Source organism: Athene noctua, chromosome 2, assembly GCF_965140245.1.
Source record: "Athene noctua chromosome 2, bAthNoc1.hap1.1, whole genome shotgun sequence".
Classification (NCBI taxonomy): Eukaryota; Metazoa; Chordata; class Aves; order Strigiformes; family Strigidae; genus Athene; species Athene noctua.
This window is the reverse complement of record NC_134038.1, coordinates 37,987,859-38,003,663: the sequence shown is the minus strand read 5'-3', so window position 1 is coordinate 38,003,663 and position 15,805 is coordinate 37,987,859. Positions and strand designations below refer to the sequence as shown.

Sequence of the window (15,805 nt, the reverse complement as noted above, 5' to 3'; positions counted from 1 at the left end):
TAGGTGGCTGTCTCAGCTGAAGAATGGCTCAGCAGCTGAAGGAGTCTGTCAGTAAAATTTGCGTGGATGTTTCAGTGAGAGAAGAAAAAATAAAATTGTTGCATTTGTTGTAAAGTGGAAACTGAACAATCCAGACTGAGTCACAGACCAGCTTAGTGACAATAGCATGGGGTGTTCTGTTCCTTTCCATATCAGGAAGTAGTATTTTGATAGAGATTTCTGTTTTAAACTCCAGAATTTTTACCCCTTTCCCCTATTTTATTTCTGTTTCTGTTCATGTGAAAATACTGAAGTGTAAGTTAATATCTGCAATTTCTGACCTTTGTCACTGTTACCGTGCTGGCCACTGAATCAGTATGGTCAAACCTCTGTGTTTGACTGAAATTTGCCCAGAATATGCAGATAAGTATCTTTTGTTACAAATAAAACCAACGAATGCTGTTTTTCATCTCAAGGTAGTAAAGGTTTTTTTTTTTTTAAATGTCAGTGTATTTAATGTATTTAATGACTTAAGGATGAGTGGGATATTGTTTTAAATTTATTGCATATAGTCTCCTTACAGTGCATTTAAATGCATTTATTTTGTGATATGGTCATGGTAACCCACATTTCAGACCTTGCCTGAGCTAGGTATTGGAATGATAGGTTACTGACTGGCAGCCAAAGGTTGTGAGAAGCCAGTTTTACCTACATAGCCTGTAAGCTCTGAGATCTTATGGGCTTTTAATTTCCATTCTATCCTGAAAAAACAGAGTCCTAGGCCCCAGTGCTACCCACAGGAGAGGAGCGCTCTTCAGTTAGATGTTTGGAGTCTTTAATGACTCAGTAGGATAGATGAAGGAAAAACTAGTCTAGATTCACAATATAAGCCTGCTCTGCAGGTAATTTTTTTTTTCCAACTGAATCCTTTACATGTTTTGGTAGAAGATGGCTAAAACAGGTTTGTTTCTCAATACATGGTGTTTTCAAATTGACATATTACAAAAATGCTGATTTCACTGCAAATACCCCATCAACTCTAATTGAAGGTAGTTTAAGTTTATAGAAACATGAATTGTAGCATAGAAGTAGTGATTTTACATTTGGGTTGAGCAACTATATGATCTTCCCTTGCAAGCCCTGAGTATAAATGTATGTGTTCATGAAAACTTAGAAATAGCAAATTATTTCTCAGGTTCAAATCGCTCATATTTGAGATTTCCCTGGTAGTTTCAATAAAAACTTTTCATGAAAACATGTTTGTGTTAGAAGGTTTTGATAATATTTGTTCCAAAAGTATTGCTTGTAGGTAGTAAAGTACAGTTTTAGCTGTGCATAGCTGTGCAGTAGATAGCCTCACCTGCTTCTGGGACAAGGGTGACCTCTCATCCATTACTGCAGCCTTGAACCCTCTCCCTTGAAAGGGACACTTCAGACTTGGATGAATGAATTTTCCTACTGGGCTGGATATCAACTGTAGCTTGGTGTTCCTGCTGTAAACCCATGTGGAGGTTCAAGGTGTAGCTACAGCCTTCATGAAAATGTTACAGCTGTCAGTCCTCCTTTGAATTGTGTGGTGGATATGGCAGTGCTTGTGTGCTCTCTGCTTTATCCTTCTTTGGGCATGTTTTTCATCCTTAAGGGATGTGGTGGAGAGGAATGCTCACCCCAGGTGTAGAGACAGCAATGCTTTAACATAATATGCCCTTGCTCTTTTCTCCCTTTCAGCTCCATGCCCACTCAAAGTCTGCAAACAGTATGACCCTAACAGCGTTACATAGACAAGGGGATGGCAGGGAATTTTTCTGCACAAGCAGCGTTATGTAGGACAGCCGGATGTGACTTCTGATTTTGTTATCTTATTCCCTTGGACTTCAGCAAATAAAACAGCAATAACAAAATTCACTGACCTGGGGCCACACCAGCATGGGTTGTGATCTTGTCAAAAGGTCTCCGATAAGTGAAGTTAACAGTGTTCAGCATTTGGACGGGAGGTCTCCAAGGGAAGAAAGTATCTCTAGAATGTTTTTTTCATCATCTAGCAGTTTATATTAGAAAAGGGGAAAATGAACAGCAAAACAATAGCAAAAGGTAGTAATGTGATACAGGTAATACTTGCTGCTATACTGTAATGTTGCACTTGAATCATGAATGAGGCAAATATTGATAATTCAGGTAGCCTGAATTATATACATTTAGAATATGTATAAGATACAGTATTTTATGACATAATGCTGGCACAGTAGCAGATCTTGCTAGGACTGTTGGGAAAAGGTTGTCTTTTTCTACAGTGAAAATGAAATTTTTCAATAAAAAGAGACAAAATGTTTTCATAAAACCCTTTCTGTGAAAAAATACACCTTTTGTAGAAAGCTGAAACTGCTGATACGATTTCAAAGCCTTAAGCTGAAATTTTTTACTTCCTTATAAAAAAATTACAGTTTTTCATCAAAGCTGTAGGCTTTTGTAAAACAACCCCAAAACCTTTAAGAAATACCCAGCCTTTTAAAATGCAAACTATTAGTAAGTACTATTCCAGCAAATTTTAAAGTCAGCATAAGATATTATTTACTCCTTAATACACAAAAGCAATGAAATAGAATGGAAAGAAATTACGTGCTTTTCTGCAGTTGTGGTCAGCAAGCGTTAAGTGGAGCCCTAATTTATGCTTAATTTATATTATTGAGTGAGCTTTTCAGGTGTTTCAGTGTTTGGTTCAAATAAAACTGTAAAATTAGTATGCCAGCTTCTTGTGCTGATGCTGTCTTAGGCAGTATGGTGTAGTGTCTATAGATGATGTTCATTTTTGGCCGATTTAATCCTAAATGGAAACAGGAGTCGTTAGTTAATACTGATACTGAAGCTGCTTTGTTTAGAGACCTGAATTGTGTTCCAGTGTGATGGTTGTGCAATCTCTCTTATCATCTCTGTAAACAGACTTCATTCTCCTTAGAACAGTCTGAGCTATTGCTCAATATTCATGGCTGTGACGTACAAAGGATGAATGGTAAGATGAAGAGCTGAGAGCAGAACCCATGATTGCTTCTTGGCTCTTAATTGAATGCATTTGTCTTTGGGCTACTGTGGTTAGATCAAGAAGAGGAAGAAACTGCAGCTGTTGCTGCTACATTCAGAACATGTGTAGATGAAAGGAAAGTCCTGGGTTTTGCAGGTTTTCCAAGCTGACCTACTGCCTCAAGTTAGGAAGATCCTCAAGCAATGGGTGTGTGCTTGATGCAACCAGCACACATAATTATCAATAGGATCACATGGCTGGATGTGTGTAGCACGCGGACAGGAGCTCTGTCCCACAAAAGCATGGATTTTCACAATAGCAAAATACTTCTCTGAATTCAAGACAGGCTTCCTTGAGGGGTAAATTTCTCTTTGTAAGGCATAGAAATGGCTGCAACTCAGGGAGAAAAGGAGAGTTTACGGCCTTTGGAAGAAGGGGCTAGCCACTCACAGTGTTTACAAAGATGCTGTGAGGCCATGCAGGGCGGAAATCAGGAGGCCTAAAGCCCAGCTGGAAATTAATCTGACTTCAGCAATCAAGGACAACAAGAAATGTTTCTGTAAGTATGTGTGCAGCAAAAAAAAAGACCAGAGAAAGCCTCCATCCCCTGCTAGACGCTGGAGGAAACAGGGTAACAAGTGATGAGGAAAAGGCTGAGGTGCTTAATGCCTTCTTTGCCTCAGTCTTTAATAAGAAGAAAAGTTGCACTGAGGGAATCCAGCCTCCTCAGCCGGAATACAGAGACTGGGAGAAAGACCCCCCCACATTCCAGGAGGAGACAGTCAGTGACCTACTGCATCACACAGACACACACAGTCTATGGGACCGGATGGGATACACCCGAGGGTGCTGAAGGAGCTGGCTGGGGTGCTCGCCAAGCTGCTTTCCATCATTTACCAGCAGTCCTGTCTGACCAGGGAGGTCTCGATGGATTGGAAATTGGCCAGTGTGACACCCATCTATAAAAAGGGTCGGAAGGATGATCCAGGAAGTTACAGGCCTGTCAGAGTGACTGAAGTGCCCAGGAAGCTGATGGAGCAGCTCATCCTGAGTGCCATCACACAACACGTGTGGGACAACCAGATGCTTAGGCCCAGGCAGCATGGGTTTATGAAAGGCAGGTCCTGCCTGGCAAACCTGATCTCCTTCTATGACAGGGCGACCTGCTTATTGGATGAGAGAAAGACTGTGGATGTACTTTACCTTGACTTTAGCAAGGCTTTTGACACTGTTTCCCACAGCATTCTCCTGGTGAAACTGTTTGTGACTTGGATGGGCACATGCTTTGCTGGGTAAAAAAACTGTCTGGATGGCCGGGCCCAAAGAGTTGTGGTGAACGGAGTTAAATCCAGTTGGCGGCCGGTCACGGGTGGTGTCCCCCAGGGCTCGGTCTTGGGGCCACTCCTGTTTAACATCTTTATTGATGATCTAGACGAGGGGATCGAGGGCACCCTCAGTCAGTTTGCAGATGACACCCAGTTGGGTGGGAGTGTTGATCTGCTCGAGGGTAGGGAGGCTCTGCAGAGAGACCTGGACAGGCTGGAGCCATGGGCTGAGGCCAACTGGAGGAGTTTCCATAAGGACAAATGCCGGGGGCTGCCCGTGGGCCACAACAACCCCTAGCAGCACTACAGGCTTGGGGAGGAGTGGCTGGAGAGCTGCCAGTCAGAGAGGGACCTGGGGGTGTTGATTGACAGCCGGCTGAACAGGAGCCAGCAGTGTGCCCAGGTGGCCAAGAAGGCCAATGGCATCCTGGCTTGTGTCAGCAATAGCGTGGCCAGCAGGGACAGGGAAGGGATCTGACCCCTGTACTCGGCACTGGTGAGGCCGCCCCTCGATTCCTGTGTTCAGTTTTGGGCCCCTCACTACAAAATGGACATTGAATGACTCGAGCGTGTCCAGAGAAGGGCAACAAAGCTGGTGCAGGGTCTGGAGCACAGGTCGTACGGGGAGCGGCTGAGGGAACTGGGGGTGTTTAGTCTGGAGAAGAGGAGGCTGAGGGGAGACCTCATCGCCCTCTACAGCTCCCTGAAAGGAGGTTGCAGAGAGCTGGGGATGAGTCTCTTTAACCAAGTAATAAGCAATAGGACAAGAGGGAATGGCCTCAAGTTGCACCAGGGAAGGTTTAGACTGGATATTAGGAAGCATTTATTTCCAGAAGGGGTTGTTAGGTGTTGGAATGGGCTGCCCAGGGAGGTGGTGGAGTCCCCATCCCTGGAGGTGTTTAAGAGTTGGGTCGACACAGCGCTGAGGGATATGATGTAGTTTGGTACGGTCAGTGTTAGGTTAATGATTGGACTGGATGATCTTTTCCAGCCTTGACAATTCTGTGATTCTGTGAAATGCTATAACTTTTTCATAGAAGTATTTTTGGCGAAAATGTTATCCTTTGTTAAAGTTGCTTCTTTTTCATTAACCTTTATGAAAATGCCTGCCTTCTTTTCACAAGAAAGAAAGATCTGCCTTGAAGTGAAAATGTGGCATGGAAAGTTTCATCCCAAACATTTAAGGCTTAATAAAATTCTGATGTCTTCAGAATATGTTAGGAAGAAGTATACTAGGCAGTCTTAGTTGTACATGCCACTCGTAGCTTTGTCTCAGTTTTATATCTTGCTGGTTTTTGATTTTGTTTTAGGTTAGTTTTGTGTAGAAGTATATACCCTTAATGATGTCCAAATTCCAGATTGCTTCAGCTTCCACATTCATCTTGGCCTAGATTATGTAAAGCCCTATTTGAGACATTTCTGACTAAATAGTAAAGTTATTGAGGATGTGAGTTATTGTATAAAGTCCGCCTGATTATTCAGGAGAGGTCTCATGCACAGATGTAATATCATTGGGAAACTTTAGTGATTAAACTTCATGCATTCAAAAAAGCTGCAAACCCTCCCCCCGGTTAATGGCAATACTAAATGAATACAAAGCTGTTGTTAAGCATCATCAGAAAATATTATTTGATTACAATGCAATAAATTACCAAGAGTTTTATTCTTGGTATTTCCAGAGATTCATTATGGTTGTGAATTTGCATAAGAAACTTTTCCTTAATTGGTGCAAAGTCCTTCAGTGCTCACAGAACAAAACCTAATCTCTTTCCAATTGATTCTAGGGATCTAACATCACAGACACATGTACAGAAATGCTGCGAAGCGGACTACTACTGAAAATTTCAGCAGGAAATATCCAAGAGAGGATATTTTTTCTTTTTGATAACCTTTTGGTCTACTGCAAAAAAAAGCACAGGTAACTGATTAATTTATACTTTCAAAAATAATGTGTTTTTCTCGTAGTAGAGCTAATCCTCTGTATACTGTTTCATAACAATATTTGAACAACACCGAAGTGTTTACTGCAGTTAATTGCAATATAGAAGTTAACATTTTTAGATGAGACCTATCATCCAAAGAGAAGTGTATTTAATTCAAACATTGGAAAAATTTTATACAAATGCAGAAACCAGATGGTGAAGTGCGGGTAGAAGGAATCTGTTTTGTCAGTCTTCCACAACAGGTCATATGTGATGGCCTCACTCTCTTCTAGGAAGGGTAAACAGACTGAATTTTTAGTTCAAACAAATTAGTATTGTAGTTTATGCTATAAAGGAAGTCTCTACAGATTCAAGGGTTTCAAGCCATGTATTTCTAATCACGGAAAACAGCCAGTAAGCTGCTGCTTGCTGCATTACAAGGATCAATTCCTTAGTTCAGCAACAAGCTTCTGCAGTTAACATTCTGTGCTCTTACGCTTCTGAGAAATAAGGCTTCTCCTACCTACAGGCATCTCTCTGCTTAAGTTAACTGAAGCTTAAACTTAACTGCTTATGTTTGTCTCTTTGATCCAGAAACTGGTTTTGAGTAGCCACTGAATACATATTACTGGATAGATCCTTGATAGATTTCTAGATACATGTTAGACCTTGAGTATGTTCTCGTAATACCACTGCTGAATACCTTTATTTTTGCCTCTGCCTCTGTACACCTGTGGATGGTGTCTGAGGAAATACCACCATGGACCTCAGTGTCCAGTTGAGGAAACTGTCTGCAGCTGCTGAAACTGTTGCTTCATAAATCCAGGTCCTACTGTCATCACCACAGGCATGTCCATCGGGTCAGTGCAAGTGCCATAAGATTTTCAGGGATAGTTCCAGATTTGACAGCCAACTTTCATCCTGTTTTTCCAACTGTCTTTTACCAGTGCCCTGGATTGTCTGTAGTATCCAGGTGAAAGATGTCTTTCTCTGCACCTGTAATAGCCATTTGTTTTCATCAATGCTCTGGCTTGGCAGTGGTCACATGCCTGTTAAAGGATAGATCCTGACCTAGCTGCTTTGGAAGGCTGTACATGGGAGGATGATCAAGTGCAATGTTAATAGCAAAATATAAGCTTGGTGCTTCTGGGTGATGATAGCTGGCCGTGCAGTCCAGTGTGGGGGGAGCACCCAGGACCACTAAGTTTAGGATGGTATGGCTGATCAGGCAGCCTGATGCCATAATGATCTCCTCCTCCCCCATTGTTCTAGCTGTGTCTGGGGAATAGTGTGTACTCTTCATATGCATTTGGTCATGCATAAGAGCAGATGGCTAGGGTATGGATATCCCTTTTCTCTCTTCTTGTGCTAATTATAGGGCAGTGATTGCCCCCCTGTACTTAGCACTGGTGAGGTCGGACCTCGAATACTGTGTTCAGTTTTGGGCCCCTCACTAGTAGAAAGACATTGAGGTGCTGGAGCATGTTCAAAGAAGAGCAACGAAGCTGATGAAGGGTCTAGAACACAAGTCCTGTGAGGAGTGGCTGAGGGAACTGGGGTTGTTTAGCCTAGAGAAGGGGAAGCTGAGGGGAGACCTTATTGCTCTCTACCACTACCTGAAAGGATGTTGTAGCGAGGTGGGTGTTGGTCTCTTCTCCCAAGTAACAAGTGATAGGACAAGAGGAAATGGCCTCAAGTTTGCCAGCAGAGTTTTAGATTCGATATTAGGAAAAATTTCTTCACCAAAGGGTTTGTCAAGAACTGGAACAGGCTGCCCAGGGAAGTGGTTCGGTCACCATCCCTGGAGATAATTAAAAGATGTGGTGCTTAAGGACATGGTTTAGTGGTGGGCTTCACAGTGATAGGTTAATGGTCAGACTGGATGATCTTAAAGGTCTTTTCCAACCTAAATGGTTCTATGATTCTGTGACAGACTTGTGATTAGGTTTACTGAAGCACCTGTACAGCTTCATTCTGAACCAATACGTGGGGAAGATCAGTGTGTGGTATAGAAAGTGGAAAGTGATAGTAGGGGAAAGTAGCCATGGACCCTGTTGATCAAGAGTGTCTTATAAGAACCTCTCTGTTGTAAAGCTACTGAGCTTGTTCTGCAAGAATGGCATTCAGACTGGACCTGAAATGATGTTTTTTTTCAGATGGCTTACTACTGAAGAAACTGCTGGCTAACCCTGAGGGAGGTTTAAAAATCTTCCCCAGTGAATATTGTTGCCTCCTATAGATTACTTTGGAAGATAGGCGATTTATACTTTACTAGCTATAGAGAATCAGTCATTTGTTTTTAAGTTTCAACTCTTGCTTATGTTGCAGAACTTTTGGAACAGTTGAGTATTGAATCATTTAAGGATCTTGTGATTGTATCTAGTATTGAATGTTGAATTTATTTCAAGGATATCCTTCTGTAATTGCTCAGTTTAATTTTTATGTAGACTGGTTAAATATAAACTCATGTTCTTTTCAGAATTTCTAATTTTTGCTATATTTTGTTGTTGGGCAATTAGAAATAAATTACTGATTACATAGTAACTTTTTGCTTGTACTAATTTACATGTTTTTGTAGCCATATTCTAGCCAAAACGCACAATTGGACCAAAGTCTCAAAACACATGAAAGGTCTATAATTTCTTTAGTTTTGAACATTCACATCCTACATGTCATTGGCTGCTACCATGGTGACATATCTGCAGACATGAGAATAACTCAGTTTAGAACATAGTTTCAAAGTATATGGTGGTATATTAATTGATTATATGCTAGCAAGATACTTTGGATATTGACTGGCAAGTAGGTAAAAAGACTATTGCTCACAGGAGGTTTGTATTTTACAAAAATTGCCCTATTTTTATGGTATGAGATATTTTATGTAATTTTTAAGCGTCCTTTTGCTGCAGAGTCGTATAAGTGAGGATTGCTAAATTTGGGTTCATAGGTACAAACGTCACTGGAGTTACTGGATTTTAACTTCACTTTGGAGAGAAAAAACATGTGATACTGAACCTTTATGCTTGCTGCTTTTTTTTTGTTTGTTTGTTTAAATATATTATTCAGTTTTTGAATAAGAAAATTGTACTATAGTAGAGTTACTCATTAGACAGTAATGATTGAGAGGCAGGTCATTTTCTGAAGATTAGTACCTCTCTGGAGTGAGTGAAGGTCAGAATTCAGACCTTTGTTTTTATATACAGTCTTGATTATCATTATAGGCAAAAATGGATAGAAAGGCATCCCTGGCTTATCTGAGGTGGGAAAAGCTGCCTAGAAGTGGGATTCTCAAAAGGCCTTGACTTCACTGGGAACACAGTTAGAGCAGTGCAAAGTTCTTTGGAATATATCACTGTGAAACTGCCACAAAATTTCAGCAGCTCTGAATTACAATTCTTGGTTAATCCTTATGTGAGGAAGAAAAAATGTCATCTTTGTTTTTCCATGCATAAATCTCATTTATGAGGCTGATGTGTGTAGGTCAAGATTTATATCCAAAGGTGTTCTTATTTCATTTTTCAGTCATACTATGCTTGTGTTGAATTTCTTGATGAACATGAGGCCAGTCAGTTAGGAGGAAAGATCCTCCCAATGCAATATTTTCTTTGATGGCAGACAGTGGCATATAGTAACAAAGGCTTGGAACAGAGCTTTTACAGATGAGACTTTCCTGATAAACTCATGTCAGCCAGAAATTTGCAGCTTACTCTTACCCGAGGTAGTATTTTTTTATTAGCATCAGCAGCGTCTCATTTAGCGATAGTTTCCACAGTTCAGTTGTACATGTAGAAATGTGTTGTGATTCTTACAGTAGTCTTTAAAACCTATATGTACAGGTAGCAGTGCAGAAATATAGGAGGAGATGTTGGATGACATGCTCATCTGTTCTTTCTTTTATCAGGCGACTGAAGAACAACAAAGCGTCTACAGATGGCCACCGTTACCTTTTTCGGGGCAGAATAAACACAGAAGTGATGGAAGTAGAGAATGTAGATGATGGAACAGGTGAGTATATTTGTGTTTTACAGAGCAGTCTTCAGAGGCGCTGAAATCAAATGCAATTTCATGATTTCTTTGAGGATGGAGGGTGTGCCTTGTATTTAGAGAGAGATGTCACTTTAAAAGTGTTATCTGCTCGTATCAAAACTCTGCTTCTGTGACAGGTCATTGTTTTCATATGTTATTAGCACATGACTGTTTTACACAAACATGAACAGAGTAATAAAATAAGGTGATATTTATTGCTCAACTGAAATCATACATTTAACTTAACTTTACATCATTCCAGCCCCCTTAAAGAGGTTATCCCTAGGTATCTGATATATTTGTAAAAGCAATTGGAAAAATTATCTCTGTTGGGAGTGAAGCCTCAAACACTATAAATGCTGAAATTGTGACATAACTGTTTAAGAAAAAGGAAGGTTTTTTTAATACCTTTAGGTATATAATTCATATGGTTGCTTGAAACTTGCCTGATGCACATTAGAAAAGTGAAAACCTGAAGTATTCCTACAAATGTCATTTTTTGTTTTAGAAACTTGAGTTTAATCTTGGAACTTAACAATTATTATTTCCTTACAATTAAAGAAAACCTGAAACATTTTGGGCTTTTTAATGTAAAACTAAAAAAAAAGTGCGGTGGAACTTGTAGTGGCATTTCAAATATGTAGGTCTGAAGGAACTTTCTGTGAGTTATATATTACTTGTCCTGATTTTAAAATAGTGTTAGGTTTGCCCTGCATCTGCTATGGATTCCAAGCATTTCTTAATGTAATTTATTTTAAAATTGAGCACTAATGACAAGGGTTGTACAGCTTAAGTAAGCTTCATAGAAGTTAAATATTTCTTAAAAATTAAGATTTTTTTTTTTTTCAAATCTTGAGTTCCTTGTTTTCAAAATAGTTCACTTTCTTGTTCTGCTGGGTAGACTTGGAGAACAGTTTGACTACTGTTCTTATTGCAATTAACTAGTTTATTGGAAGGCTGTTGTGTCTCTCCTTCATCTCTTCTTTTTAAGTCTTTCAACCTTTGTCATGGGTTGCTTTTTCTAAGTTTTTATTACTCTTTGTGTCCTTTGGAGTTTTGTGGGGTTTTTTGTTTTTTTGTGGGTTTTTTTCCAGTTTGTTTGCATCTTTCGTATTATGAGGTATCCAGAGCTGAAACTTCACTGGTGCATGTGGGATGTCTGTTGCTAATTCTAGGATTGTTTGTTTTTTCTGAGAGCATTATTTTTCCACTTCTTAGTTTGTGTTCCAGAATAGCACACCAGATCTTTTTGTGTGGTACTAGTGCCTATCCAATTGTATCTTATACTGTGTTGATGTCTCAGTGTAGGTCCTAATAATTACTTTATTTTCTGCACTGAATTTATCTTACTATTTCCACAATTTATTAAACATTCAAAATTTATGCCTTGTTCCCCAAAGCTCTTGCAATGATTCTTGCCTTGGTTCCATGAGCAAACAATGTTATTACTGAACTGTTTAAGCTCTTGATAAAACCAATGGAAAATGCTGAACATTAGGTAGAGCACTGTGGTGTCAAACTTGATTCATTCTCTTTGTTTACTAGAAACTTTTTGTAAGAACTCTTTAACATCTGTTTTGGGCTATGTCCTTCACCAGGCTCACCGATTTTGTTTAGAGACATCCATGGGTACACTACAGTGAATTTCATCAAGCCTTGTTGACTTGAATATAATATATCCAATATTCTGTATCCTTCTATTTCCCTTTTCTGGCTTCTATTCCTGCCCAACTGTTAGCTTTATTTGTATGAAATCTCAGTGCTTTGTTTATGCAAAAAAGAGAGCTAAGTGTTTCAGCCTTTTATGCATGCATTATTTGACTACCTTTTATTTACTTTTCTTCATCTTCCTTATATATACTTTAGGAATAAAAGACAATTTTCCTTTTTTGGTTATGTCACTTCTAAGATGACATCTCTTTACTTATAACTCTTGATGTTAATGTGGCCGCAGAGTCTTATTTCCATTTTCTTTCAGTGGCCACCATCTTCTTTCTGATAAATATTCCAAGAATTCTGTAACTTTTGTATTTCACTGGTTCTGATCCCATACAATGTTACCCTTTTAGTGTTGGCTTTAGCAAATATTTCTTCCTTCCTCCTTCCATGACTATCCTGTATTTCTCAAATCTGTCCTAACTTCCTTCATTTGCTTGTTCTAGCTATCCAGTCCTTGATCTCTTTCACACTGTCAATTTTCCTTCCTGCCTGCCTATTTGTTTTCTTCCTCAGCTACTCTTCAAGTATAATTTGGCTAAGCACAAATTGTCTTTCTCTCCACTCCAGACATCAGTAGTTTAATTTCCTCCAGCCACAGGAAATTTTGCTACAGTCCCTATTTCCTATATCTTTGCACACAGTACTGGAGGCTATCATGCTTCCTTCCCACTTATTCTCCTGACCCATATCTAATTTTGTCACTTTTATATGTGCAACGTTTCTTAAATCTGTCCTCCTTTCCATACTTCTGAGACATCAGTTAATGGTTTGGTTATTTTGATTTGTAGATTATTAGAGGTGCTATCTAATGTTCCATCCCTGGAAACATTCAAAGTCAGGTTGGATTGAGCTCTGAACAGCCTGATCTCATTGAAAATATCCTTGCTTATTGCAGGGGGGTTGGACAAGATCACCTCTAAAGGTCCCTTCCAACCCAAACTACTCTATGATTATTCTTACCTGCTTTTTAATTTTTTTTAAACATATACCCACATTCTCTACCTTCTCTATTTTGGTTTGTCCAATGTCCTTGTGGTGGTTTGACTTTGGCTAAATGCCAGGTACCCACCAAGTCGCTCTATCACTTCCCCCCCCTTCCCCTATTTTTTTTTCTCAACAGGGCAAAAAGGGGAAAGAAAATAAGATAGGGAAAAACCCAACCCTGGTGCGTAAAACAGTTTTAATGTAAGTAAAGAGAAGCAAAGATCTGCACACGGAAGCAAAAAGAAACCAGGTTTATTCTCTACTTCCCATGAAGAGGTGATGTCGGGCCTTCTCAGGAAGCAGGGCTCCAATACGTGTAGTGGTTGCCTCGGAGGACCAAGGGTGACCCTCCCCCCCCCGCCCCTTCCTCCTTTCTCATAGCTTTATACTCAAGCAGACGTCATATGGTCTGGAATATCCCTTTGTTCAGTTCGGGTCAGCTGTCCTGGTTGTGTCCCCTCCCAAGATCTTGCCCACCCTGTCCCACTGGGCGAGGGAGGGGGGAAATGTTGGAAAGAGCCTTGGTGCTGTGTAGACACTACTCAGCTGTATCCACAACCCCAGTGTGCTATCAACACCCTGCCAGCTCCCAACATAAAACACGGCACCATGAGCGCTGCTATAGGGGAACCAATTCTGGCTCAGCCAGGCCCAGTACAATCCTAAAATAACTTTTTCTTGTATTTACTGATAGTTCTGTGGTTCTCTTTGAAATATGGAAATGTCTGTGTTATTTCCCTGGCCTGTGGCACCTTTCTGCCCTTTTCTTGCCACCCACTTTTTAAAAAAAAACAAAACCCACGTTTTCCTTTCTCATAGTCAGAAGTGTATTCCCTTTCATCACACTGATACTTATTCTTTCACTCAGATCATGATGTCCTTCTTTAACCTCTCTCTGTCTTGGTTTTCTGTACTGTTGTCATTTGTTGCACCCAGATGTCTTATTTCTCATCCCCTTTAGTCATCTGCTTTTGAACTGTAACCCAGTACTACTCTGCTGCATTCTTTTTGTCTCATCTCATTCCCAAGTGTAGTAATGTGGTGTTTGAGCCTCATTCACATTAGCTTTGCATATGCTTTTTTTGGGTATTGTATTACTTTATCCTCCTTAATCATCTACTACCTACCACTTTCTGTAATTCTTAATTTAGAATGGAAGCTCCGAGTGCAGAGTGCTTATATTTTCATATCTATGCATGACTCTTTCTCATGTGCTCTTCATGGGCCTCTTTATAGACATTAAAGACTTTTGAGTCTCGATGATACTTCCACAGTTCTTTACTTTTAGGATCCTCTGCTCACTTGATATAAGGAATCATAGGGCTTCAGGGAATAGGGTAAATGAGAGTGTTTGCTCTCAGCGTTGGTAGATGTAGGGACGTAGTCTTGGTTGTTCGTAAGCAGAAGCATAGAAATAGGAAAACAGATTCCCAGTGTGGTTATTGTCATGCTAATGATATGCCTACAGAAATCAACAAAGCTTTTTCTGAAAAGCAGTTTTTCTTTGATGAAATAAGGCCTTGACTGAGCAGTACAGTTGATGTAAGCTTTCTTTTTTGTTTCAGCATCATGAAGCACTCTGCCTTTTTTTGATTGCACTGATTGAAGTGGAATTAATATTACTTATCAGGGCAGACTGTTTGTTCTTAAAACAATGTGACTACACAGCCACTTGCAAGTATTAAAGGTGGATATATTGTGATGGTATTGTTTTTTCTGCATTCACTTTTAAAATTCAATTTTGAGACAAAAGTATGTTTCTAAAGGCATTCACCAGCCATTAAATGAAAGTTATTTAGTTTATGAAAACAAGCACTTGAGACTTAGGAAGTGCTAGATTTATGGTTGCTTATACTATCTTAGTTCTGTCCCCTGTTTTCTTGAAATGAGGCATGAAATAGAAGAAACACTACATGATAATAGCAACCTGAGACTGCATAAAAAAGCATACAGAGGAGGAAGGAATTAATATTATGCAGCAGTTATTTCCTTGGTATTTCTGAGCATCAGTGCTTGTAAGAACCTAAAGTCTGATAAACTTAGAAGTACTTCAGTACAGAGATATCATAGAATGCTTTAGGTTGGAAAGGCTCTTAAAGATGATCTAGTTCCAACCCCCCCTGCCATGGGCAGGGACACCTTCCACTAGACCAGGTTGCCCAAAGCACCATCCAACCTGGCCTTGAACACTTCCAGGGAAGGGGCATCCAGACTTTTCTGGGCAACCTATTCCAGTCTCTCACTGCCCTCACAGTAAAGAATTTCTTCCTTATCTCAAATCTAAATCTACCCTCTTTCAGTTTAAAACTGTTACCCCTCATCCTATCACTACTCGCTGATCAAGAGTCTCTCCCCACCTTTCCTGTAGGCCCCCTTTAAGTACTGGAAGGCTGTTATAAGATCTCCCTGGAGCCTTCTCTTCTCCAAACTGAACAACCCCAACTCACTCAGCCTGTCCTCATAAGGGAGGTGCTCCAGCGTGGCCTCCTCTGGACTTACCCCAACAGGTCCATGTTCTTCTTCTGTTGGGGGCCTCAGGGCTGGACACAGCACTGCAGGTGGGGTCTCATGAGAGTGGAGTAGAGGGGGAGAATCACCTCCCTCGACCTGCTGGCTACACCCTTCTTGATTCAGCCCAGGATACAGTTGGCTTTCTGGGCTGCGAGTGCATATTGGTGGCTCATAGTCAGTTTCCCATCCACTGATATCCCCAAGTCCTTCTCCTCAGGGCTGCTCTCAATCCACTCATCACCCAGCCTGTATTTGTGCTTGGGATTGCCTCAACAGTCTCTTTTTGCACAACTGACAGTTTCTCAACAATTTCTGTTTGGGTT

At 40.3% G+C, this 15,805-nt stretch overlaps 1 protein-coding gene across 2 annotated transcripts in view; it reads left to right on the top strand.

Annotated features, from left to right (window-relative positions):
* PREX2 (phosphatidylinositol-3,4,5-trisphosphate dependent Rac exchange factor 2) overlaps positions 1 to 15,805 on the top strand; it is a 188,536-nt gene that overhangs the window by 61,631 nt on the left and 111,100 nt on the right. For both annotated transcript variants that reach the window (XM_074898856.1, XM_074898855.1), the window contains 2 exons: positions 6,105 to 6,238; positions 10,144 to 10,247. In XM_074898856.1, the coding sequence (XP_074754957.1) occupies positions 6,105 to 6,238; positions 10,144 to 10,247 (238 nt within the window). The remainder of the gene's footprint in view (positions 1 to 6,104; positions 6,239 to 10,143; positions 10,248 to 15,805) is intronic.